This window comes from Octopus sinensis, linkage group LG2, assembly GCF_006345805.1.
Source record: "Octopus sinensis linkage group LG2, ASM634580v1, whole genome shotgun sequence".
NCBI lineage: Eukaryota > Metazoa > Mollusca > Cephalopoda > Octopoda > Octopodidae > Octopus > Octopus sinensis.
Window position 1 is genome coordinate 172,813,637 of NC_042998.1, and position 26,246 is coordinate 172,839,882.

At 35.9% G+C, this 26,246-nt stretch overlaps 1 protein-coding gene across 2 annotated transcripts in view; it reads right to left on the bottom strand.

The window, feature by feature from the left end:
- The window catches only part of LOC118762121, a 229,904-nt gene that overhangs the window by 71,128 nt on the left and 132,530 nt on the right, over nt 1-26,246 (bottom strand). For both annotated transcript variants that reach the window (XM_036500437.1, XM_036500436.1), the window contains one exon: nt 23,502-24,505. In XM_036500437.1, coding sequence (XP_036356330.1) covers nt 23,502-24,505 — 1,004 coding nt within the window. The remainder of the gene's footprint in view (nt 1-23,501; nt 24,506-26,246) is intronic.

The window sequence follows — 26,246 nt, forward strand, 5'->3', positions numbered from 1 at the left end:
CCCAAAAGAAAAGCTCTATCTTGTAATTTTGTCCTGTCTGTGTGCAGCCCTGTGTGGCTAATAAAGAAACATATCTATCAATCTATATATCTATCTATCTATCTATCTATTTATCTATCTATCTGTCTGTCTGTCTATCTGTCTGTCTTCTAGTTTGTAATCTGTGTGCAGCCCTGTGTGGCTAATAAGAAACATATGTCTTTATATGTAAATACATGTATGTATGGATAGATGATAAATATATATAGATAACTCAGTGCAGCAGCTACTATGCCTCGTCTACTGTTTCTTGTGGGTTCAATTTCCCCTATCTGCATTTTGTTCTATGAAAACATTGATTTTAGGCCAGATTATTAAACTTGTTACAAGACTTACGAACCTAACCGTAGAATCGTATTGTAATATTATAGGAAATGTACTCCGTTCTAGGATTAAGATTAGTAACTTCTTGACGATTAGGTTCGATGAAAATTAAAGATAACAACTCTAAAATTAGAAGAGGTGACATGTACATAACAAACACATTAGTTTTCAAACATATTCCATTTCAAAACTATCCTTACAGTATTATGTAAAATACTATATTAAAAGAAATTATGTGCAGAGTACGCCTTGTATTTGGATGCCTCGAGATCAAAACAGAATAGTCCCAGTGAGTGTTTCGTAGCCTCTGAAGCATATGCATGTTATTCTGTCCACCAGGCCTGTGGTGCTAAGGAGGTTTTCGCGACTACCATCCGAAGAAACCTCAAACAGGTCATTAAGACTGTGAGGCCACCAGTCGGCCGACTTTTGGGCAGCAGCATAAATGGAGTTTGCTGGACATAAAAAGTCCAATCATAATGACTTAGAACTTGTACCAGATTTCTTAGCCCAGCACTTGTCGGATAGTGGACTCCGCCATTTTCACTGTCCGACGGTAATCCTCATCGACTGCCTGGATTTACTGTCCTGGATGTGCGGGATGAACCCGGTTATTCTAATGATATCTGACTGGCGAAAAGGCTTCCTTCACTTGACTGCAAATGGCATATATCCACCTTTGGTCTCCAGCTCTTTTCTGATTATGAACACAAAGTACCCTGTCATGTTCAAGAAGCTAGTTATCTCTGAGGTATTTCTGTTGGCGACTAGACACGTGTGTACAATCTACTCTTTTCTATTCCGTGTCACATTTGCATTATTTTAGTTGATGTTGATAAAAATGAAAGAAATTGGAAACGTAAAATCTGACATGTGCTGCATAACATTAAGTTGGATCGCCTTCCATTTACCGCTCACTAAAATTTATTCACAGTTACCCAGCGCATCCTGTATTTCATGCTCTTCTATAAATCTCAATGAAAATACCCTCAAAATACCAGTGGAATTTTCATGAGCACTACTAATTTTAATTAGTTTAAATTTATTGTCTCTTTCCATTAAATATGCGTGTATTACTTTTATTGTTTGTTTTCATGCCCCAAACATCCCTAGATAAACTCTTCTCTATCATGTGTTTTAAGAAGAAAAACAAATTCCAATATACTCACTGCATTTGTTTATTTAAAGCAAATACTTTTGGATAAATCGAACAAGTAGTATATCAACATTGGATTCTTATCAAATAAATATAGATTTGACATTTAGGTCATAATTCTGATTCCCCACTCAATCATGATGTTGCAAAATGACATTTCCATATATTCTTATTTCGGTAGTGAAATTCCTCATTTCGATAGGCTCCTACTTTCGTCATTGTCATAAAAATGAGAAAAAGAAACTAACATTTCGACATATTTCAAATATTTAACTATAGAATGAATAACTTGTTTGTATATCAACTATGTTTTGCTACATACCTGCAAAGTAACGTTTTAGTTATATAGCTCAAAATGGTTTTGAGAATCCCAACAAATTTTATGCATAATACTGTACGAAAGTATTGTCAAATTGATAGTTTTATTTCTACTGTCTCCTAACTCAGAATGTCACACAACAAATACATTTAAAAGCAATCTTGCATGTAGCATTTAATACGGAATATAATTTTGTGATATTTAACGAAGAATTCGGTGAAACTATTTTAATGAGTCTCAGTTAATCATTGAAATATTTCAACTATTTGTCATTATTCTTTCATACTTTCATCTTTTTTATTTGTTTCCGCCATGCAACTGCGGTCACGCTGGAGCAACTGAAGACTAACTACTCTATGCTTCCCCTGAACTCTATATTCGTTAGGTTTCATATCTAATCTTGTGAAAACTCTCCTAAATGTTCTTGCTAATTTCAATGGAAGAACAGTTAACTTCGAACTGCCAAGATTCGAACTCCTCAGAAATACAAATAATGGTATTAATAACAGCAATAAAAAATATTGAACCTTTTCTACTGTTCCAGTAACAGTTGTAGTTATTTCATAATAATAATGAAATTATTGTATACAGTGCTCAGGTGCACCACAACTTGTCAAAAGTGCGTATAAAGCATATGCAGTAATGTACAAATGTCTGGGAAGTGAACAGCGTATGAGCCAGATACATACTTGCGTGTGTATGGAGGGGAGAAAATCAGGTGTAGTGTTGGCGAATCTCAGGAAGCATGAAAGTTTTGAAGGATGCAGTGCTCCGACAACTAACAACTGATGCTGGCAGTTTGTTCCATTGTTCAGCAACTCTTTGCATGAAAAAATGTTTCCGAAAGCCATGGGAGCTGTGCTGTTTTCTGACTTTGCAAACATGTCCACGAGTGTTAGACAGGTGGAGTTTGAAAAGAGGTTCAGAGTTATTGCTTGTAAGATGGTTAATAATTTTATGGGTGCCTGCCAAGTCAGCTGCCAGACGTCGGAGTTTCAATATATCCATGCCCAGGGAAGTAAAGCGTTCAGAATATGGCAAATGCCTGATGGAGGGTATTATCCAGATTAATGTTTTATTTAATCACATGACATAGTAGGAAAATTTATGGAGAACATGCCTTTCCCAATGGGATTACCGATGAACCTGAAATGAAAGTATTTTCAATCTTAGCTAGAATAACTATAGGGTCAACTAGTTGTTAAACTCTCTTTTGCCTTGCTGGTTTTGCCAACCTGAGAATTATTAAAAACAACCCAGCAAAATATATGCATATGACGTTAGCAGCTAGAGAATTATAATTTCATATTTTCTTTTACACAAATGTAACTAAGAGTATGATTATATAAACTACTTGGTATATGAATGGCTCAAGTAAACGCCCACTCAATAATACTATATTTTATATTACCTTAGTAGCAATGTCGCAAGACATGATACTATCTTTGGATTTTCTTGTATCATAGTCTTGACAACGGAGACTGTTAATTGTCAGATAACTGCAATTTAATATTGAAAATCCGAAGAAATAAAAATGAAAATAGCAAGCAGCAAATGTTAAATGCTAAAGTCATACGTAAAAAAAAAAAAAACACAGCAGAAAATATGAATTTTCGTTCTGTGCGAGTAATGGATGTAAAAGCGTTTATATTCCCGAAAGGGATCTATTTGTAGCTTATTTGATAAGTGAGAATTTTCCAAGAATCTGGAATTGATACTTTTCGAGAACATAAGCGTGTTTCAAAAATCAGAAAGGTTAGAGATAGAAAATTAAAAACACATTATTGGTTCCTAATATAGGCACAAGGCCAGCAATTTCGGGGGAGCGGATAAGTCGATTACATCGACCACAGTACTCAACTGGTACTTATTTTATCGATCCCGAAAGGATGAAAGGTAAAGTGTACTTCGGTTGAGTGAATTCAGAACAGAAATGCCGCTATGCATTTTGCCCAGCAAACTAACGATTCTGCCAGGTAAGTAATTTGTCCGGCGTGCTAACGAATCTGCTCGCTCGCAGCCTTAGCAAAAATGAAAACAAATTTATGAAAAGATGCGACAGCAAACGTTATACAGTACGTATTGATCCTTTTCAAACGGCCTTCAAATGCTAATGTTTACTGCCTCTTCTTTCAGACCCACAAATGTATTAAATCACAACATAAGGAAGGAACTAGATTTAACAAGTGTTGAAAAACGCTCTAATATCTTGGAAAACACAAGCGAAAGCTGTCCTTGTAATTTCTGTTAAAAATACTTTTTTGCCGTGGATGAGTGCTAAAGTTTACTTAATAAAGCTAACGAGCGAAGACATTACGGTTTCCGATTGATGTCTGCGACCACTTTACTGCATTTTAGCTGCTAGTTTTCGTCGGTATACAAGCTTTGACTTTCATTCTGTTAGGTTGATAAAATATAGTACTGAGGAGAGCAATTTAATAGACTGACTAATACTAAAGCCTTTTAGATTTTCTAGGTTAGAGACTATGGGTGAAAATTACGGCCTGGGCTTTAAGGAATATTTCTGTAAAGAACAGTAGAAAGACAAAATGACTAAACAATGCTACACAAATCTTATAACAAACGGGATACATGGCGCATATGTCATCGTGCTTGTATCCCAATAGAAGAAAGAGAATGGAGAGTATAATGTAGGCTATTAGCAAGCTAATGAGAAGAAACTGATTTTGTAGCAGTAGGGGATCAGAGCTGATGTAGATGAAATAATTGTTGACGTTTCAGATCTGCGAACAAAATTCAATTGCAATAGTAGAAGCGGGAATAGAGTTATGACTGTAGAGATTGGGATATAACATCTGCAATCTTTCTTTGAAAATATATTGTTTCTGTCAGTTAACGAACATTTTACTTCTGTCGTTTCAAAATCAGTACAACAAATGCTATTGCTGTCACATCAACTAGAGAACATATCAATATCTAAGGCAACTACTAAATATGAAGAAAATATTTTGACAAGTATAAATGGCAATAAGGAACAGAATATATGAATAATTGATTTTTCCCGAGCATTTTGGAATTTTTTCCCTTGGAATATTGAGAGTAATTAGAAAGTTTAGAATATTAGAATATTTGTTTGTACCTTTTCACATAGTACACGTTCACCTATTCATACACAAATGTAATTGTCAGAGCACTAAGGTAGACATACTCACAAATGCCTACATATATGTATATTCACGAACATGAACACACACTCACATAATTTCAGTTGTGCAAACGCATTCATATACATGTGACAATATCGTAGCAGAGAATGCAATATTGAAGATTCATGGCGGCGAGATGGAAGAAACGTTAGCACGCCGGGCGAAATGCTTACCGGTATTTCGACGGCCGCTACATTCTGAGTTCAAATTCCGCCGAGGTCGACTTTGCCTTTCATCCTTTCAGGGTGGATAAATTAAGTACCAGTTGCGCACTGGGGTCGATGTATTCGACTTGATCCCTTTGTCTGTCCTTGTTTGTCCCCTCTATGTTCAGCCCCTTGTGGGCAATAAAGAAGTAACTGAAGATTCCTGAACATATGGAACTACAACAACGAACAATTTGGAGCGACTACGATGACAACAACTTCAAAGGCAAGGATTACGATGTCGATGATAGTGAAAAATTTCGAACTTTCGAACTCACTATGAGAATTTTTGTTATAATAAATCCGTCGCTTATGGTATTGAATAAATATATATGTTACAGCTTGTACTCATTGTACTAATTCGCTCGCTCAAGCAGTTATGTTAGAGTAAATATATGGTCGTCTTTGGTGCTGTAGTTTTTCCGGAAGCTGGCTTTTCCCTTGGTTGTTGTTCGTCGAGAGGACGTGACAACCTGTTCATAATTATCTTTGTAAACAACTTGTACACGTGAGACAGCAGGCATATGGGTCAGTAGTTCTTTAGATCTTCTCTATCACCCTTCTTATATAGCAGAATAGTATTTGACTCTTTCCACTGCGAGAGAATTATTCCCTCGTTTGTGAATCGCTCAGCGAGGATTTTCCAGAGCTGTTCTCTACCTGACTTTAACACATCAGATGTTATACCGTCTTTCCCTGGCGCCTTTCTGTTTTTCATCAGGCCGATGGCTCTTTCAGCCTCACTGACAAGGAAGTGAATATGTGCCGAGATATCGAAAGGGAGATCTCACGGAGAGTAAGGGCCGGATGGAAGGCATTTAATGGCATAAGGGATGTGCTCAAGGGAAGTTGGATAGAACCACCTGCGCCAACCTCATCAATAGCACAGTTCTACCTGCAATGTTATATGGAAGTGAAGCATGGGCTACAACAAAGAGAGAAGAACAGAGGTTGGTAACGGTTCAAAGAGCCATGGAGAGGTCAATGCTTGGAATCTCGTTGAGAGAGCACATCAGCAGCGAGGTCATCAGAGTGAAGCCCGGCGTGAGGGATGTCTTCGTAGAATATACACGAAGCAAGTTTAGCTGGGCTGGACACGTCGCCTGGCTCACCGTTAATCAATGGACCCGCGCAAGCAGAAACGACCACTGGGAAGGCCTCCACGACGGTGGAGTTACGATTCCAGGAGGGCGATTAGGATCACGTGGATGAGAGAGGCGAGATCGAGATCCGGAGAGGAATGGACAGCGTGCTGTGATCAGCGGTGTCAAATGGATACCCGACGGACTGGTCAGTGAAGGTGATATATGTTACAGGGAAATACTTTGTTCTCCAGTCCATTTATATGAGAGCTCACGAAGCTAGTTTGTTTGGACATAGAATGAACTCTTTGCATTCTTCGCTTTTTTTATTCTTCTATTTGTTTCAGTCAATTGACTGCGGCTATGCTGGAGCACCGCCTTTAGTCGAGCAAATCGACCACAGGACTTATTCTTTGTAAGCCCAGTACTTATTCTATCAGTCTCTCTTGCCGAACCGCTAGGTGACGGGAAGTTAAACATACCAGTATCGGTTGTCAAGCGATGTTGGAGGAACAAACACAGACACAAAAACATATACATAAACACACACACACACACACACGCATATATATATATATATATATATATATATACGACAGGCTTCTGTCAGTTTCCGTCTACCAAATCCACTCACAAGTCTTTGATCGACTCGAGGCTATAGTAGAAGACACTTGCTCAAGGTGCCATGCAGTGGGACTGAACCCAGAACCACGTGGTTGGTAAGCAAGCTATTTACCACACTGCCACTCCTGCGCTTATAGTGTTTTCATAAATTTTATCCAAAACACCAATTCTTATTTTCAAACTTTTTGTTAGTCCTTATTTGTTAGTCCATTCTATAAAATGAAAAGCGTTCCGTTCATATGACACGTTACTCTGGTGGTCGAAGAATATTGGGAATGTGTATCGTATATGATGCCTCGACGCCAGGAAAATAAACATGACACGTAAAGAACTTTAAAAAACAATTTTTTTAGCATAGAGCATGTAATAACTTTCTTGAATATTCACGCCGTATTTTCTTAAACAGATAAAGATAACACATTGGATAATGTAATGTTTTATGCACGAAATGGTCACAAATGAAATTTCTTGAATCAGTGGACTGTCAACTCATCAGGCTTCGTATATCGGATTTCATTATAAACAACAAGAGACTGTCAAAATTAAAGTAATAGTGAACATCTAGAACTACTCATTATAACTAGTATATAACTCAATAACTACTTCAAGAATGACACTACAGTTAACTTCTTCCGATTTTAGAAAACACGGCTTCAAAACTACTCTTTACCTACGTCAATAACCGAGAAATGTTCCCCAACAAATGAGACAAATATAATGAGTGAAATATCAATCAAGTTTACAGTTTTTCTTCAGGTAACGGAGAAATCGCTACCAAGTCCTCTGACCTGCGAGAAATAACAGCCGAATCTACCTTATATCATAACATAAAAATCGAATGACAAGTGGAAAAAACGAGTGCGCCAGGGCTGGAATACATTACATAGATTAGCATGATTAAAGGTAATTAGCTGTTTTCAATAACAAAAACAATCATCTATCGTATTAGCATTATCACCCAAAAACATTAAACACAACTTAGAACCCACACGCATTCATGCGTATGTATATTCTCATGCACGTACACATTCGCACATAGAAGACAAAGATACTATGACTTACAAAAGAATACGATTGCGATATACACACATCGCACATAACTAACATTAACAAAGAAAATAAATGTGCATGCACTTTAAAAAACGTTCACAGTCACGACGTTTGATTAACGCAAAAAAAAACCATATTATGTGAAAATAATTGGATCCAGTATGGTTTTTATTATTTCAGACTCGAACCCCAAATGTATATAACACAATCGGCCTCATCACAAAATACATCACATACATATGTTTACAAAGAAAAAGCATCAAAATAATTAGTTTCTTTGACAATAACAGTGTAACGTTTTAATAAAATTTCCAGCATACACAACCACAAATAGTACACACAGAACTGAAAATGTCATAGCTGTCACTCATAAACTTGGTAGCATATTCTAAGCTGTGGCGAATTGCTTTTGGTTTTTTATGTAGTCACCAGCAGATATAGACATCCTTACACTCTTTCACACCTCGAACTAGTGGAATACCGGGCATATTTCAGCTGGAGGGAGAAAGAACTGCATTATTACCAGGCGGGTAATTTCCGGCTGAGTTGAACATAGGAACGTGAAATGATAAACTTGCTCGGTCTAGGAATCAACTGACCGACCTTATGATCGAGACTCCAACATTGAAATGAGTCGGCCTTCTGTCTTTAATTAAATCGGTTATTTCAATGCAACCATAAGGCATATAGTGAATAAGTTTACATCGCATCCTCTGCATAACATGGAAAAATTGACGAACTTCTAACACAGAGATTCTAAACGCCAAAATCTTGAATGAAAGTTTGACTTTAAAGCTTAACCAACGCGAATAGGGAAAGATTATAACGTTGAAAAAAATAATATTTGAATGATTTACAGCTTAATCGAACTTTTCTACAGCGTTCCGACTCAGGCGAGATAAAAATAAAGGCATATACACATAAGTCATATCGCCGTCAATGACCGATTCTATCTTCCGGGCAAACATTAGCTCTGTGGGCGACTTGCCTGAACAGGTGTTCGGTTTATATCTTACACTGTTACACTTTTATGTGTTACCTGCTCGGCTCTCTCACTCAATAATAATAATAATGATGATGATGATGATGATGATGATGATGATAATGATGATGATGATGATGATGATGATAATAATAATAATAATGATGATGATGATGATAATAATAATAATAATAATAATAATAATAATAATAAGGTCAATAGGCCAGGTATAGTTGTCAGAGATCATAAAGAAAACAAATGCTTTCTAATTGATGTATCAATACATAGACCTGGAAACAGGTAACTCGAATGTGGAATCTAAAAACAGAAACAATTCCTATTATAGTAGGCGCATTAGGTATGATAAAAAATATTTAGACAAATACATAACAAAAACACCAGGACTTACAAACACATATAACATATGGAAAATTGCACTATTGGGCACTGCGCACATCCTACGAAAAGGCGCTTTCAATACAGCAACCATCACAGGGAACCACAGCACATACCCCAGGCACACAGAGCTGCGCTCGGTAGTGAAGTGAAAGCACGCTATAAAAATAAAACAACAGATGATGATAATAATAATAATAATAATAATAATAATAATAATAATAATAATAATAATAATAATAATAATTTAAAAAAATAATGGTAATAATAATAAATTCCCTGACGCAGTACCTATTCCCTGATGTAGTACTAAATGCCCTGATGCAGTACCAGAATACCAGGCAGTGGCTCGCGTGGCTTCTGATCCTAGCTGATTGGAAGTGTTATCATGTACATTGTTTTATCTTGGTATAAAAGATGGGCTACAGCAAATATTCTGTTCAATACCACATATTTGCTTGTCAGTTGTTTGACCTTAACCAATTGAGCAAGCCCCTCAGTGCTTGACGATATGTGCAGCTCTAATCACGAGCAGAAGTAGTGGGGGAGCATCATAGCTATGTGATGAGAGAGATTCTTTGGGGTTTGAATAATTCACCTCTGGAAACATGGGTGTTTTGTTCAACGTCCTTAAACAAGCCTCATTCAGAGACCTTTTGAGCGGGATGGGTTGTTCGACCAGAAGAAAATTGTAACTGGGCCCCACCTGCAAGGTCATGTGCTGTTTATCTTGATATGAGATCACCATGTCGCTCACATATGGTTGTGATGCATGTGCCTGGTGTACCCTTATCGGACGGGTGGTCATGATTGGTGTGCTGGGCTTCGTGTATTTTACCCCAGTGTCACTGTGATGGCACGCCCTGCTCTCTCACTCAATAGTAACAATAATATATGTATGTGTATGCACGTGTATGTATGTGTGTATGTATGTGCGTATGTGTATCTGTGCTTGGGTGAGTTTCTGTACGTTAGTCTATTGTGTGCATGTAGCAATATATATTCTCTTCATTAATTCGGAATATGTATTCCTATTAATTATGAAATACTTGACATTTTACCGATTCTTTTAATCGCAGTGTTCTAAAAAAAAAAACCAAAACCCAATAACAACATCGTCATCAATAACAACAACAATAACAAAAACAACAACAAAGAATAATTCTTTTTATGTATTCAGTTTCACTTTCATATTTGCTAATTTAATCAAGTAAGCCTCTCAAATTCTAGAATAACACATCTGACCTTGCTCTTACCAGGAATCAATATTCATATATATATATATATATATATATTATATATATATATATTATATATATATATATATAATATATATATATACTGCCACGCTTTTTGATGGAATCCTTTTCTGTAGAGAAAGGGACTTCATCCTATATTGTTTATAGTATATATATATATATATATATATATATATATATATATATATATATATATATATATACCGGGGTAAGCATATAAATATGAAACAAGGTGGAAAAGGAGTACTCAAATACCAGAGGTAGAGTAATATGCTTTATTTAAAAGCAGCAGAAATATAACAAAATTCTAGCTTTAGATTGTGTAGAATATAGAATATAAGCTCCTATGAGCACACATAAATCAGCCCTGTCGTATGCCCTCATCGGTACATCGAAAAGAGAATCCTCACTCTTCTTGACCCAGGTGGAATTCTCGTAAAAAAGAAGTGATTTCCTCGCATGTATGATATCTATTTCCGAGTTGTCGATGTTGGCATACTGCTTAGCAGTATTTTATTAACCAACACAACAGTAGGATAATTGCTAATAATCATAGTGCCGATTCTCTTCTTAAAAATTGCAATTACAAAGATGGGGCCTCCTGTCCGTTAGAAGGTAAATGTCTGGAGAAAGGAATTATGTATAGAGCCGAGGTGCAGATACAAGGCTCACGCGAATATAGAACTTATACAGGGGTTTCTGAAAATGCTTTTACAACCCGATATAAATTCGCATAAAAATTCCTTTTCCTTTACTTTTTCTTTCGTCCTCTCTGCGTTTTAAAATTTACTTCTCGTCTATATGTATACACCAAGTGATTTCTGCATGCGAGCATGATTGCGTACATATGTATACATATGTATATGTGTATTTGTGTGTATATTTACGTCTTAAATGTATATGTCTGTATATGTATGTAGTTTGTGTACATCCATCTGTGTATGTTGATGTATATATCTATATTGATAGTCTAGTATGCGTATATACTGTTGCAAAATATTTACATAATGCAGTGTGAAAATTTTAATTTTAATGTATTAATTATAATAATTGAAGTATATTTCGCATATAATTATTTGCAATATGTATTTTGAATCCACACTTCCATTTAAGGTTTTCATCGATTTTTATAATATGATGAATTTATATTAAATTCATATATTTTGTTTATTTTGTTCATTGCATGCTTAAGACCGTTAATTAAAAAGACCAATGATAAAATCCATTTTTAAAGGTGTATCCTTTAACTAGTTTTGATCATATCGCTATTTCTGCTATTTTAACGAAACTGTCCGACGAACGGGAATGTGAAACTGTGAGTAACAGCTTTTGTTATATCTCTGATGCTTTTAGATTTAAGAATATATATATATATATATAATATATATATATATATATATATATATATATATATATATATATATATATATAATAAATATATATATATATATATAATAGTAAAAAGGGAAAGAACTACAGAAGGCTTAAAGGTTAAAAAATATATATTTGAGTCAATATGTCAATATGTCAATATTTTTTTTAACATTTAAGCCTTCTGTAGTTTTTTCACTTTTTACTATTTTCTATATATTCAACCACGTGCTTTCACAAACCAACTTTCTTATATATATATATATATATATATATATATACTAAGCAATAAAGGGTTTAGCAACGAATTGCCTTACCACATACCGAATTTAGAAATAGCAGTCAAAGGGTTATAGCTATTTCTTCTACTAAAAAGGGAGATCTCAGTAAAAACAGCAATTGGAAGGCAGACACAAACAGGTAAGAGAGAATGAATTGACGGCAATCTATCATACATTTTTAAGTTATCTACGGACGTACGTTTCGAAATCAAGTTTTTAGGAAAGCATAAGAATTAAATATTAAATATTAAATAATTCTATCTTACCGAAACTTCTTTTCTCTTCAGCGTAGAATACTATAATCATAAATGATTATATATTGAATTTTGAGATACTAGAAGGCACCAACTCAACTCAGTATCAGAGCGAGCTAGAATCCGCAACTAGTATCACCGAATTCAATTTGTGAATGAAACGATTGTGTCACCAGCCTCTTCCCACCCGCGTGTAGCCAAAACAAGATGCTGTGGTCATCTACTTGAGATAAAATATGGTTATCCGTAATAATGAAGGGTGATTAATTAATTTGGAATAATTATCAATTACACCAAGTAGTCTTCGGCATGTAAAAGCCTCATTCGAGGAAAATTTAAGTAATACTAAGCAATAAAGGGTTTAGCAACGAATTGCCTTACCACATACCGAATTTAGAAATAGCAGTCAAAGGGTTATAGCTATTTCTTCTACTAAAAAGGGAGATCTCAGTAAAAACAGCAATTGGAAGGCAGACACAAACAGGTAAGAGAGAATGAATTGACGGCAATCTATCATACATTTTTAAGTTATCTACGGACGTACGTTTCGAAATCAAGTTTTTAGGAAAGCATAAGAATTAAATATTAAATATTAAATAATTCTATCTTACCGAAACTTCTTTTCTCTTCAGCGTAGAATACTATAATCATAAATGATTATATATTGAATTTTGAGATACTAGAAGGCACCAACTCAACTCAGTATCAGAGCGAGCTAGAATCCGCAACTAGTATCACCGAATTCAATTTGTGAATGAAACGATTGTGTCACCAGCCCCTTCCCACCCGCGTGTAGCCAAAACAAGATGCTGTGGTCATCTACTGAGATAAAATATGGTTATCCGTAATAATGAAGGGTGAAATTAATTAATTTGGAATAATTATCAATTACACCAAGTAGTCGTCGGCATGTAAAAGCCTCATTCGAGGAAAATTTAAGTAATACTAAGCAATAAAGGGTTTAGCAACGAAACGTACGTCCGTAGATAACTTAAAAATGTATGATAGATTGCCGTCAATTCATTCTCTCTTACCTGTTTGTGTCTGCCTTCCAATTGCTGTTTTTACTGAGATCTCCCTTTTTAGTAGAAGAAATAGCTATAACCCTTTGACTGCTATTTCTAAATTCGGTATGTGGTAAGGCAATTCGTTGCTAAACCCTTTATTGCTTAGTATTACTTAAATTTTCCTCGAATGAGGCTTTTACATGCCGAAGACTACTTGGTGTAATTGATAATTATTCCAAATTAATTAATTTCACCCTTCATTATTACGGATAACCATATTTTATCTCAGTAGATGACCACAGCATCTTGTTTTGGCTACACGCGGGTGGGAAGGGGCTGGTGACACAATCGTTTCATTCACAAATTGAATTCGGTGATACTAGTTGCGGATTCTAGCTCGCTCTGATACTGAGTTGAGTTGGTGCCTTCTAGTATCTCAAAATTCAATATATAATCATTTATGATTATAGTATTCTACGCTGAAGAGAAAAGAAGTTTCGGTAAGATAGATTATTTAATATTTAATATTTAATTCTTATGCTTTCCTAAAAACTTGATTTCGAAACGTACGTCCGTAGATAACTAAAAATGTATGATAGATTGCCGTCAATTCATTCTCTTACCTGTTTGCGTCTGCCTTCCAATTGCTGTTTTTACTGAGATCTCCCTTTTTAGTAGAAGAAATAGCTATAACCCTTTGACTGCTATTTCTAAATTCGGTATGTGGTAAGGCAATTCGCTGCTAAACCCTTTATTGCTTAGTATTACTTAAATTTTCTCGAATGAGGCTTTTACATGCCGAAGACTACTTGGTGTAATTGATAATTATTCCAAATTAATTAATTCACCCTTCATTATTACGGATACCATATTTTATCTCAGTAGATGACCACAGCATCTTGTTTTGGCTACACGCGGGTGGGAAGGGGCTGGTGACACAATCGTTTCATTCACAAATTGAATTCGGTGATACTAGTTGCGGATTCTAGCTCGCTCTGATACTGAGTTGAGTTGGTGCCTTCTAGTATCTCAAAATTCAATATGTAATCATTTATGATTATAGTATTCTACGTGAAGAGAAAAGAAGTTTCGGTAAGATAGAATTATTTAATATTATATTTAATTCTTATGCTTCCTAAAAACTTGATTTCGAAACGTACGTCTGTAGATAACTTAAAAATGTATGATAGATTGCCGTCAATTCATTCTCTCTTACCTGTTTGTGTCTGCCTTCCAATTGCTGTTTTTACTGAGATCTCCCTTTTTAGTAGAAGAAATAGCTATAACCCTTTGACTGCTATTTCTAAATTCGGTATGTGGTAAGGCAATTCGTTGCTAACCCTTTATTGCTTAGTATTACTTAAATTTTCTCGAATGAGGCTTTTACATGCCGAAGACTACTTGGTGTAATTGATAATTATTCCAAATTAATTAATTTCACCCTTCATTATTACGGATAACCATATTTTATCTCAGTAGATGACCACAGCATCTTGTTTTGGCACAGCGGGTGGGAAGGGGCTGTTTGACACAATCGTTTCATTCACAAATTGATTCGGTGATACTAGTTGCGGATTCTAGCTCGCTCTGATACTGAGTTGAGTGGTGCTTCTAGTATCTCAAAATTCAATATATAATCATTTATGATTATAGTATTCTACGCTGAAGAGAAAAGAAGTTTCGGTAAGATAGAATTATTAATATAATATTTAATTCTTATGCTTCCTAAAAACTTGATTTCGAAACGTACGTCCGTAGATAACTTAAAAATGTATGATAGATTGCCGTCATTCATTCTCTCTTACCTGTTTGTGTCTGCCTTCCAATTGCTGTTTTTACTGAGATCTCCCTTTTTAGTAGAAGAAATAGCTATAACCCTTTGACTGCTATTTCTAAATTCGGTATGTGGTAGGCAATCGTTGCTAAACCCTTTATTGCTTAGTATTACTTAAATTTTCCTCGAATGAGGCTTTTACATGCCGAAGACTACTTGGTGTAATTGATAATTATTCCAAATTAATTAATTTCACCCTTCATTATTACGGATATATATATATATATATATATATATATATATATTATATATATATATATATATATATAGGGAGAGTTACGAAAAAAAACAAAAGACGAAGACAGGTGGTGTACAAAACAAACAGATGTATTAGTATACGCTCAGGAATAGAAAAAGTCTTTTACGTTTCGAGCCTACGCTCTTCTACAGAAAGGGACACGGAATAAACAAGGAGAGAAACAAGGAGAGAATATATATATATATATACGATTTCTAGAATATGTTTACTTTTCGAAGTCTCTTCAGTGATTCTTCTAGTTTTAATCCTGTATTCCGCTTTTGCTTTACGTTTCTTATATTTACAGGCATATATATCCTTTTCGGGTTATAACTCAACCCTTACTGGGGGTGTTAAAAACTTTCTGGCTTTAAGCATATCGCGAAGCGCCTAGTTAGAGGCCCAACCTTCCGCGTTCTTTTAAATAGCTTAGAATAACTGAGGGACTTCTGCAATAAGTGTGTGAATCTGAGAGCTGAATATGTTAAATAAAATCATAATTTAACATTATAATCTTTCTATAAGTGAACTTTCGCAAACGACATTTTATATCACGACGACAACGACGTCACATTTTTCTACATGTGTGTGTATGCGTCTGTCAGTGTGTGTGTGTGTGTTTGCGCGTTCGTTACGTACGTTAGGCCGATGACTAAGTATATATGTGTGAGTGTATGTGAGTGTGTATGTGTTTGTCTGACGACTGACACATGCACGCGCACACACGCACATCTAAAGATAGAGGCAGACACACAGAGGGACAGAGATAGGCTCTAATTATGCGTGAATATATGTCTATGTGTGTCTGTCGTTTTTTATATGTATGTGATTATATCACCCAACAGTGAAACGCGCCAATTTTGAAAGAGTTTAGTTTAGTTGCCGCCTGGATTGTGAACGAACAACAGCATTCACTTTGAAGTACCACAGTTTGGATTTTCATTTTCATCATGGAGAGTTGCGGTTTAAACTGCATTAACGATTATCACTACTTATTTGCTGAAATATTATTCTGGTTTTATAACCATCATGAAGATTTGGCTGATTAAACAGCACTCTCAAAACTCGCAATTATATCTGAAAAAACGAATGCCATTCTGGTTATTAGAACAAATTCGGAAACTTAGGTAAAGTAGAAAGCCTTAGCGGCTCTTTCATGACAATTACAGAAATGTTATCCCAGTACTTATAACCAATTGGAAGACAATGCTTTTTTAAAAGTCCTACAGTCCTTTTCGTTTTTCTGCTATGTTGCTTTAACAATATTAGCTTTCGACGCCGCGCAACCATTTTACTGCGTTAGTATTTATTCTTCAGCTTATAACTTTACGCAGTTAAAATATATAGTAACTGATATCAAATAAATTTATGTCTTGCGACATATATCCTTTAGCAAATGTTTAAAATTAATTAACGTTCACAACAGCAACATATTCCTTTGTACACACTTTGTTCAGCGTTCGTTTAAAAACGTTATTTTTGTATGAAAAATTCAATTATACCTTCTGAATTTTCTTGGAGCTTGACTTTCTTAACCGTGACATTCAATGCTGAATTTTATAACATTTAGTACATGTTCCAAATAAATGTTGACTTTGCTTACATAGTCATTTTTCTTTACATGGTAATTTTTGCTTAATTAGTGAGTGCGTGTGTGTTTCCGCGCTCGTTGCGTTTATAGTAAACTATAGTAATAGACATTTTACGCCCTTTTAATGAGTCCACATCTAATGAAATAGCCATTCTTATGGTAGGTGATCCCCATGAAAATCGTGATATTTTCATTCGCGCTCGAGATAAAAACCTTAAACGTGTTTTAGAGACTCATCCCTTTAATGATGCTCTCCAGTATCCTCTTATTTTGCAGAATCGATAATATGGATATCATTTCAATATTACACAGATTGAACCTGCAACAGGAGAGCCAAATATAAACGAAAAGATATTCTTCAACTGACTTCTATTCTTACCAACTGATGTTAAGACTAGAACAATTAAATCAATTAGACATGTATCGTGATCTATTTCAGCAAAACCTGGTTGATATGTAAGCTAAAGTTGAAAATCAGCGTCTCCTTTACATTCGTAACAATCAAAAGGTTAAGCGCTAAACATTATAGTCATCTCTAAGATGCTCTGAGAACTGATGGTGATATTTAAAACATGGAACAACTTATAACCATCCCATCATCATTCATATGTGGTCCTCAATATATGCATGAACGAACACAAGATGCTATGACATATGTCAAGACATGGAAAGCCAGATTTTCTTGTCACATTCTCTTGCAATCCTAAATTTGAGGAAATAAAATCTAAATTTCTAGTGTTGCATCATTTGGTTTGCAGCTACTCTCTTCAATAGGGGAAGAACTACCCATTTCATATTCAAACTCTCTCTAAACCTTGCAATGAAAGAATCTCAAATGTGCAGCATTTCCCAAAACTCTGCAATTGCAACAGTTCTCCAACAAACTTGCCTCATTGTTTGGGATGAGTGCACTGTCACATCGTGGAGCTCCAGAGGTATTTGATCGTACACCACAAGACATAAAAAAACAATAGCACGCTCATGGGAAGAGTAACCGTTCTTCTTACAGTAGATTTTCATCAAACGTTGGCGGGTATCCTCAAAGAAACAAAAGGTGATGAGGTCAATGCATGCGTCAAAAAATTGTACATTTGAAGACATGCGAAAAAAACATCATCTTAAAAGCAACATCAGGGTACTTCTACAACTTCTTAAGATTGATAATGGGATATTAACATTCAACTCAAGTCTTCAGTTACATGAAATTACATGCGGTGAAATAATGCTTTCTCTTATGGATAAAGTATTTCCTAATTTATCTGTTAATTATACTGATGTAAACTGTCTATGTGAAAGAACTATGCTAGCTCCAACTAATAAAATGTTGATAAACTCAGTCATGTACTTCTTCAAAAGTTAATAGATACACCAGATATGACTTTTTGATCAACTGACAACAGTCGATGCAGATCAGGTTATTAAATAACCTGTTGAATTTCTGAACACACTCAAACCCACTTGGATGCCATCGCATACCTTGAAACTAAAACTGGGTGCTCCCATTATGGTGCTTATGAATCTCACCTGTGTAATGGAACTCGCTTAATTGTTATTTCTATGAAGTGCCATGTACTACAGGCAACAATCATAACAGGTAGTCACAAAGAAGAAAATGTCTTTATTCCAAAAATTCCTCCCATACCTACAGATGTTCCATTTGAATTTAAGACGCTTCAGTTTCCAATCAAACTAAGTTTTGGTATTTCAATTAACAAATCAGGATCAATCCCTCGAAGTAGTTGCACTTGATCTCTCTACTACATGCTTCTCCTACGGCCAACTCTATGTTGTTTGCTCGGGAGTTGGAAGCAGCAACAATTTATTCATTTTGACACTAACAGAAAATTACACGATCAATATTGTTTACCCTGAGGTGTTTCAACATTGACAGATTTTTCCGTTCGAAATTCTGTTATCATTACAATTTGGATATTTTAAAATAAAATATAGACATTTCGAAATAATTATGAGAATATATCTTTATTTTTATTGAATACTAATCTGAATAAGAACAGCAGTTACTCAGGGAACGCCGGGCCACTCAGCTAATATATATATATATATATGTGTGTCTGTGTGTAAAGTTTTCTCTCGTAAGTATTCGCATGATATAAAAGATAAGAAAAGTTAAAATACTCGAAAATTTCTGTGTACTTAATTCTGCTGCCTTTTTTCACCCTTGGCACTATACCAGCATTCCTCTGTGTAGCTGGCCTTTGGCAGAGCAACATACAATTGTCTCTGCACAAATACGACAGTTGGGAAAAACAAACTTATTTTATTCAATGATTGACATAAGGATCTATTGACTGTCATTGCAAAAGCTATTCGAACACGAAGCTGTAATCGAATAAGTTTGAGTGGCAGATGGGTTGTAGATGGTTTCAATTTAATTCGAGGCATAATGACATGATTTCCTATCTGTAATAAGATAGACTTCAATCGTGATTGACTATATAAATTCTTGTTCCATTTAAAAGTTCACTGGCCTCGTTTAAATTTCTTAATAGCGTTACATAGACTTTCACAAGTTCATAATATGGGGTGGACAAGACATTCCACCTAATTTACAGCTGTCAAAGTATTCCCTAACCTCGACTGGTTAATTGGATATATCGTTTCCATCATCACAGTAATCACTGTTTTTGTCACTCTTTTTCATCAAATATAAAAATACATTTATCTTTTGGTGAATCAATACCATTGGTAGGAAATAGTACCGCTTCAGCCTGTGAAGTTTACAGGAGCCAATAAGGTGTTAAAAACCTGAAAAATAGCTTAATTTCATTCGGTAAAATCCAAGCACTATTTGGAAAGGCAATGTATATATATATATATATATATATAATATATATATATATATATACGAGAGATTCCCAAGAAGCGTATACGCACATTGAATGATTGTAAAGTCAGTGTTTATTAAAATACGTTTCATTTCCAAAATTTAGTAGAACCTACTGGCAGAATTTAATGTTCTATAAACGTCTCTTTTCAATTTGATGATCGTTCAGGTCCAATCATTGCTGATAATGTAAAATAAAGGAATCGCAAACATCAAGAAACATTTCGTTTGGCTTTTGCATATTCTCATGCAATGGCTACCTTCAATTTGTCTATTAATTTATACATTAAACTCCAGTTGTCATGTATTCCCATAAAAATGTCTAGTGGTGCGAGGTGCAGTGAACTCATAGGATATTCTACTGAACCTCTTCGTTCAATCTACCTATTTTGCAAAAGCTAATCAATTTAGGACCCTTATATTACCATGTTAGTGTGGGGGGTACTCCATAATGTTGGAAATAAAATTCCACACTTTCAAAGTCCTTCTGAATGTTTCCCATAAGAGGTTGTGACAAATGCAAGTAAATGAGATCAGTCACGTTATCGTAAAGAAGCATGTTCCAGTTAATTCTTTTCGTGATAAGTCATGTTAATTTACCACATCTTGGTAAATTAATGCGTTTCATCCATGATATGCTGTTTCTAGAGATTACGGTTTAAGAAAATTCACTCTGAAAATATGAAAATTCTGTCCTCAAGAAAAGTGGAAAAGGTACCTCAACATATGCTTCAAGCTTTGGAATGTAAGCATAAAGAAATTAAAAGAATTTGGAAGACTTCTCAATATAATAATTTAAAATATACAATTCCTCATGGAATATAACCGTAACCAACTCACAAATTTCAGCATCTTTATGAAAGAAGTTAACAAAGAAATGAAAATGAACATTCACTATAAACGTACAGACTTCAAACTAATATCTTCACCTCAATTCAGGCCATCTGAGATACACGAGAATAAATGTTCCTTGTAACTTTGTCAAAACGATTTGCGCGATAGAATCCGCGATAGAAACAAGCATCTTCAGGAAGTGAAAGATCCACTGCTTGGCAGAATACGACGATATTACCAAATTTAGATGTAAACGGGAGGATAGTTACAACAACACATGGATTCTGCATTTATCGTAAAGTACAGATGTATTAGACTCAATAAACAGACACATGTACGAGTATGAAACAACAAAACTGTACGATTTTCCCTATATCAAGTTAACTTTATATTAAGTTAGCATAACACAGCAGTAACGCATCAAGAAAGAAACAACCTCCATAACCACATTCCAATCATGTTTAAATACTTGTGGAGAGGTGGTAGTAGTATAGTAGTAGTAGTAGTAGTAGTAGTAGTAGTAGTCACCTTGAGCAGCAATATACCGGTCCCAGCTTTCCTGTCACTTTTGGAATCCGGCCTGGAAGTCGTTTTCCGTAAGCGAGTCGAAACTGCATTTCCATATAGGGGAGAAGATGGAAGTCCGCAAATGCTAAATCTGGTGAATTAGTGGGGTACGGAAGCGATACGATGTTGTTTTGGCGAGAAACTCACAAGTGAGGAATGCTCGGTGGCATGGTGCATTGTCGTCGTGAAAAATCCAATTCTTCGCTCTCCACAAATCCAGTCGCTTTTGCCGAATGTCTTCCATCTCTCGAAAGCTTCAAAACGTCGCAGTAGAACTCTCAATAGACAGTCTGACTCTAGGGCACGAATTCTCAATGTACAATAACGCGGATGTCGAATAAAGTATGAGCACGCTCTTCATTCAACTGCGGCAGTGTCGGTGAAGCATTGCGTGTGAGCCACCGCCTCATCGCCGTAGGCTTGCCGAAGCATGCTCTGTTTCTGCAGAAAACTTACCAAGTTTTAGAGCAAAATTTCACGTCGGCTCTTTGTCCAGCTTCCTGTCCATGACAAAAATCGCAGACTACGTCATAGACGTGACCACAGAGACACAAATTTCACAACTTGCAAAGTAAACACAACAATGTCACTCGGTACACTGCCTCATGAAGATCACTGCTAGCTTTCAATGCGCACGCAACAGCGAGCTGCCGTCTTTGGCGTGCTACAGAATTAGTCCGGGAACTTTTTGATACCACCTCGTAAATGGTCATGTGAGAATATCTGAATGGGTTGATGGGATTAAAGTCTCCAGCGTTATACGCGTTTGTTATAAGTACTCTTAAATATCATATATATGTGCTACAAGTATGCATATCTATCTATCTATCTATCTATCTATCTATCTATCTATCTATCTATCTATCTATCTATCTATCTATCTATCTATCTATCTATCTATGTGTGTGTGTGTGTGTGTGTGTGTGTGTGTGTGTGTATACATGTTTGTGTGAAAAGGTGTATGTATATACTTAAACATGTGTGTAAACTTGGATCACCATCTGCTTTGACACTACGTCTAAGTTGTATTTTCTTCACAATAAGAGATAGAAAAACAATTACTGTCCTCACTACCCCACTTATACAAGTACAACGCTGCACAACAAAAACATACTGAAATCTTTTACTTGAGAAATTGAAACCTGAACTTCTATTTTAACATTATCCCAATGGAAACATAAAACACACAAACACTGCTCTTGCACTTGAGATGAAACACTATAAGATAAGAATTAATGCTGCAAAGAAAGTAACTGATCTGTTTTAGGTCAAAGTTAAACAGAACATATAGCAAAAGAATTGCATCAAATATTGACTGATATAATAGAAACATTTTTTATAATTGAAGAAGTTCGAATATCAGCACTTTCATATAATTTTGCAAGGAACAATCTAATATAAAGGTGTGACAATTCGCTTTTATGCTCAACATTTGATTAAGCAGGTGCAATTACAGAGATAAAATCCGAGAAAGCTGTGTTCGTTATATATTTTTTCTCCAGTTGAATTACTATTAAAGTAGTTATTTTGCTTTGCTTTCTTTTAGAGAAAAATAAGTTTCAGTGGAAGCAAATTCATAGCGGCTCTGTTGTTGCTAGTGGTCTTTGAAAGTAGCTTTACTTTTCTCTAGGTAATAGTTATGTGTTTTTAAATTAAATTCTGTTATTGTATTTCTTAATTTTCTTTCTGATAGGCATTTCTATAACAATATTCAATATATTTTAATTGCACGTTTCGCGTTTTCGTAAAACTCTTTGGAAGGAAACAGAATGTTATAAAATGTGATGTGAAGTAGGTATTTTGATAGTTCAATGACTTACTAATAGAAAAAACATGCTGAGTGAGCATTATAAAAGAACGATGCTATGCAAATATATTGCAGATACAATATAGTTTTTTTTAAATTTTACAAGAAAGGAAAAGAAGTCTAGTTGTTCTATATCATACAAGTGTGACACGAACATATTAATTGTTTTGCAGCTGTGACAAGCAATTTGTACTCATATTGTATTGCTTGTTGTATAGATGACACCAGCTGAATTGTTGAGAAAGCATAATAAGGAAATAAAACTTACCTTTTGAATGTAAATTATCTCGAAATGAAACCGTAGCTAAGTTGAGCGAATCAGTAAGGGACGTGTTTTTTATGGAACAAGTTGCATCAATGCTTCTACAGGAATATTGTCTACTGGAAGACTCCTTCTTCTCCACATACTCTGACAAAATGTTTTCGTCGACCTGGCGTACTTCTATACATCGGTAGGGATATAATTCACTGAAGGCACGTCTTATCCTACTCCATTTTTGGGACTTTTCTTCGCAATTTAAGGAATTCTTTAAATTATGGCATTTGTATATGCGGCTGCAATTTGCATCATTGTATTCCTCAAGGGGAGATTTATTACATTGATTTAACGGTGAATCGTCCTCATCTTGTGATGACTGATTATCGGAGAGGGAGACATTTTCACATCCAGAATGTATATTAAGATGTGTTTTGGGAGAACAGTTTTTCTGCTTTTTCGGAGTTTCAGGTGATATATCAATATGGTATGTCTTATTTCTGTGAAGGCTACTCGTGTGTGACTTCAAATAATCCATGGCTGACTGCTTCCATACTCTAAATGAAGATTTCCCAAACACTTCGCGTGACTTATTTTCGTGGTCTTTATTAGATTTCGAATGTTTATATAGAGAAAGTTCATTTGAATCAATACCTTTCGGGTCTGTATCATAGACACTCGGATTAAAAGTCACAGCTATGTCCCATGGATCATCGTCCTCTGTATTATATTTTTCTAATGTTATTTGAGGGGAACTTAAAACGTCATCTGTTGAATTTTTGCGCAAGCTTTTTTTCTCATCAATATTTAAGTTTTTCGCGCGTTTTTTCAAAGACGTAAACTTCCTTTGGTTCGGGGGTGTGGCACCAGTTGAAACTGATTCAATACATTCAATTCGATCAGGGATATGGTGAAGATTTTCTTCTTTTGCCTCTTGTGATCTACCGTGAGATGAATTGTGATTTACACACCTCTGATATTTACATTCGAATCCCTTTGACAATGTTCCTGAAAGACTATAAAAATCAATATAATTAAAATAAGAAATAAATAAACATAAATAACAATTATGCATATAATGAAAATGCACACACTCACACAAACACACAAACATACACACATACAAACATACGCACATACAATGTATATGCGCATGCATTTATGTATGTCGCAATTCAGTATATTTAAGATATCTTGCCAATGAAGAGCCAGTTTCCAAAGCTCCTTCATTAGAATGTATGTATGAATGTATTCCATTATTCAGTTCCCATCATACTCACCCGGTGCCAGCAATCGGAAACTCTGTCTCCGCGAAAGGCAGCATATTCTCTACCAGCCTGAAGTATCTATGGACAGAAAATACAAGCTATCCTATTGCTGCCATCATAGCTACGCCCTTTTGGTGAACGTCAAAAACACTGGCTGCCGACAACTCAGATATGCCACCTAATAATTGACTGCGCCTCAACACTGGCTGTTCCATAACAAAGGACAGGGTACATAACCACCGATGCTTACGCAGACCACGGGCTGACCTTAAACAAAAGGCATCCCTTGTATTCCCACCATGTCCGTCCTCATACAGGTGTGCTCATACAAACACGGTCGCGCGCGCATACATCTCTGTACGCACGATTTTCCTTCCTTCCTTCCTTCCTTCCTTTACCCCACCTAACACAACCAAGCATTCAACACTAATACCTATTTCTTCACTACCCACAAGGGGCTAAACACAGAGGGGATAAACAAGGACAGACAAACGGATTAAGTCAATTACATCGACCCCAGTGCGTAACTGGTACTTAATTTATCGACCCCGAAAGGATGAATACGGCTACGCATTTCGCCCGGCGTGCTTACCACCAAACCTCAATACAACGCCAAATACTACGCCATTCTCAGTTTCACTGTTGTTACCATCGTGCCATATATCTGTCGTGCTCGCAAACACAAATACTAAAAGCATGAATGTCTATGTACACACACACGCGCACACCAGGTGAAAATACAAGCTCGCACGCATACATCTTTTTTCAGACAAACACGCACACACTCATACGTACACGTATACATGCAGGAATGTACATACTCACACACTTTCACACGCGTATACAGCAATCAACAACACATATGTATTCGCAAACGCACGGGCACAAACACACACACATACACATACACAACAGATACACACGCAGGTGATATACACAGCCGACGCATAGACCTACATACTCACACACACAAGTCCTCCAATATGGTTGATACATAGCAGCATGTACCCTAACAAACACTTGCTTACGCATGAACGAGCTGGCGCCATCAGCTCTCATGCACACACGCTAGCCTACACACGCGCACGCACTCGCCACAAATACATAGGAGATACACACGTATACATATCAGATACCCACATCGACGCACTCATGCATTTGGTGTACGCACACACACACAAACTTACACACCCACCCTCACACTCTTACCTTCAAAGACGAGCAAGACAGCAGGCTCCACCAGAATCCTGTCCAGCTACGCTTTCAAAGAAATTCTCCTCTTAAATGCACGTGGTGTCGCTGGAATGTCAATCTTATTTCTAACAACACCTTGTGACCCACCTTGACCAACCACAGCAGCCCTGTCCCCCGTAGTCATCTTACACTTCCTGCTTTCTCTCCATTCGGTTAAATAGGCCCCATGATCAAGGTCGCTGTGAGAAGCTTTCGAAATTTTAAATCGCAAGGGCCGAATGAAACTGGTTTAAAT